At 49.1% G+C, this 3,021-nt stretch overlaps 1 protein-coding gene across 2 annotated transcripts in view; it reads right to left on the reverse strand.

The window, feature by feature from the left end:
- DRG2 (developmentally regulated GTP binding protein 2) overlaps window positions 1-3,021 on the reverse strand; it is a 20,821-nt gene that overhangs the window by 13,248 nt on the left and 4,552 nt on the right. For both annotated transcript variants that reach the window (XM_011961647.1, XM_011961648.1), the window contains exon 2: window positions 731-891. In XM_011961647.1, the coding sequence (XP_011817037.1) occupies window positions 731-891 (161 nt within the window). The remainder of the gene's footprint in view (window positions 1-730; window positions 892-3,021) is intronic.

Consider the following 3,021-nt stretch of genomic DNA (forward strand, 5'->3'; position numbering starts at 1 on the left):
CGCACCCAACCGAAGAAACCTAAAAACTCCGCAGTTTCATTTTTCAGTCCAAGCCAGGGTCCGTCCGGCCACCCATAAGCCCCTATCCTCTCTGTCTTCTCCCCTCCTGGTGCTCCTCAGGGAGCCACCTGGGCCTCCCTGGACACTAAGCAAGCGCCTGCCTAAGGGCCTCTGTGCTGACTGTTCCCTCTGTCTGGAATGTTCTCACCCAGGACTCTGCAAGCTCCCTCACTTCCTTCAGGCCCATGCCCAAATACTCACTCGCCAGAGAAACCTGCCGGGACCTGTCGTAACTAGCAGACCTTCGTCCTGTCACTCACCAGTCCAGGCTCCTCACCACTTGATACACCTCATCTTCACTTATTTACTGTCCTTTCTCTTCAAGAATGGTAGCTCTATGTGGGCAGGGACAAAGCTCTGTCCCATTCATGCTATGTCCCCAGTCCCTGGCATAGTGCCCAGCACATGACACCACTCAAGATACACACTCGAGAAGTATTTGTTCGTGATGCCTGAGTTGGAAGACCAAGTAGGGCTACATCTGCTGGCAAGAGGAAAGAGTGTCCTCCACGTTAGGATGATAAAGGGATGGGATCTGACCCTGGGGGAGGCCAGGTCTTCTGGGTCCCCGGAGCTAAGCAGAAAGGCAGCGAGAAGAGCCTGGATGGTCACCTGTTTGAAAGATGACTTCCTGCTTTCCTCCCCGAGGCCCACGCTGACCATCACTGACCTTACCCACAGAGGGAAATCCAATCAGCGCCACACGGGCATCGCCTGACTTCATGACATCGAAGCCCTCTCCTTTGGATGAGGCTGATTTGGACGGTTCCAGGAGTTGGGCCCGATACTTGGCGAGCTTAGCTTTCAGCAGGCCCAGATGATACTCAGTGGCTAAAGGATGGAAAACAAGACAGAAAATGAGTGGCCAGGGTGTCCAAGCCCAGGGGTCAGGCAGGGCCCACACGTCGCCAAGTACTGGCTGGGAAGCAACTGCTGTCAAGGAGATCAGGAGAGAAAAAAAAAAAAACAACCACCCTTCTGCTTAAAAGGCTCCCTTGGCTTCTCAATTCATTTAAGATAAAATCCAGTCTCTTAGGCCGGGAGCAGTGGCTGACACTTGTAATCCCAGCACTTTGAGAGGCCGAGGCGGGTGGATCACCTGAGGTCGGGCGTTTGAGGCCAGCCTGACCAATGTGGAGAAACCCTGTCTCCACCAAAAACACAAAATTAGCTGGGCATGGTGGTTCATGCCTGTAATCCCAGCTATTTGGGAGGCTGAGGCAGGAGAATTGCTTGAACTCAGGAGGCAGAGGTTGCAGTGAGCCTAGATCGCGTCATTGCACTCTAGCCTTGGCAACAAGAGTGAAACTCCGTCTCAAAAATAATAAAAATTTAAAAATCCCATCTCTTTGTTGAGACCTCACCACCCTACTGAGAACCAATGGTTCTCAACAGAGGTAGCACCGCTCCCTGGGGGGCATTCTGGAAATTCTGGGAGATGTTTTTTGCTCACTTTGATGGTGAAGTCCTCATTGGCATCTACTGGGCAGGGGGCAGGGAAACCAGCTGCCCTATTAGGTGAGTCAGTCCTGCGTAGCCAAGGAGACTTGTCCCAAGTCCATGACTTGTGACATCCTAAAGGCATCCACAAAGGGAAAACCTGGGTTAGGATCGCCGGGCCTAGAACCTAGCTCTGTTTATATATAAACACAGGACATTTTGTACAGTGTTAATATACATTGAAACGTCCAGGAACGCAACTATTGTATATGAAGGGAATACTACGTCATGCTTCGTCTGAAACTTTACCTAGAGCTGCTCACCATTCTGGGATCCCACGCTGCCATGGCAGCACCTCTTGGGACGTAACTCAGTGGCCAAAACAACACACCTGCATTGTGGCTGTCCCACCCCCCCCCCGTGATTCTGCCTAAAGGCAGGAGCATTCCACTGCTTCAGGGTAACTTCGTTAGATCCTGGCAGCACTCCAGCATTTGCGTATTTAAATAAATACCATTTTCATTATAAATTACTTTCCTTTTTCTTCTTCTCCTTTATATTATTAGGGTATTACATTGGTTTTTTTCAAATTCTGTGGGTACAGAAATTCTATTACTGATGAGGAATTTCATTTCAGGACTGTAAATGGTGTTACAAACTCTTTGCTCTAAAACGAGGCCATAGTTGAGACTGAGAACCAGGACCCTATGTGACCTGGCTCCTGGCTACTTCAACGCACTCTGCTACATTCCAGACACAGTGGCTTTCTCCTCTCTCTTTTTTTGAAGAGATGGGGGTTTCATTCTGTCACTCAGACTAGAGTTCAGTGGCACGATTATAGCTCACTACAGCCTTGAACTCCTGTCTCAGCCTCCTGAATAACTTGGACTACAGGCATGTACCACCAGGACTGGCTAATTTAAAAAATTGCTTTTGTAGAGATGAGGTGTTGCTATGTTGCCCAGGTCTTGAACTCCTGGCCATAAGCAATCCTCCTCCCTCAGCCTCTCAAAGTGCTGGGATTACAGGTTGAACCACTGGGCCTAGCCTTTCTTTTTTTTCTTTTCTAGAACATGCTGACCTCATGCCTTCCTTGGGATCTTCACACTGGCGATTCTCTCCATTTCAAAGAGATCTTTCTGGAGCTGGCTCCTTCCCATCATTTGAGGTGCAGCTCAAATGTCACCTCTTCAAAGAGGCCTCCCCTGCCCAGTTTCATAGTGTCCTACAGAGGTTGACAGCTTGTGTTGGAACCCCACCCTGCAATTACTGGGGCCGTTTTACTTTGGAAAAGTTAGTCTTCTTGTGTATCAGTTTCTTAAACTGCAAATAGGTTTATTAACAGTAGTAACTTCTTAGGCAGATTTTTTTTTTTTTTCCTTTTTGAGATGGAGTCTCGCTATATTGCCCAGGCTGGAATGCTGTGGCACAATCTCAGCTCACCGCAACCTCCACCACCAGGGTTCAAGCAATTCTCCTACCTTAGCCTCCTGAGTAGCTGGGACTACAGGCACACACCAT

The sequence above is a fragment of the Colobus angolensis genome, unplaced genomic scaffold, assembly GCF_000951035.1.
Source record: "Colobus angolensis palliatus isolate OR3802 unplaced genomic scaffold, Cang.pa_1.0 Scaffold560, whole genome shotgun sequence".
Lineage (NCBI taxonomy): Eukaryota > Metazoa > Chordata > Mammalia > Primates > Cercopithecidae > Colobus > Colobus angolensis.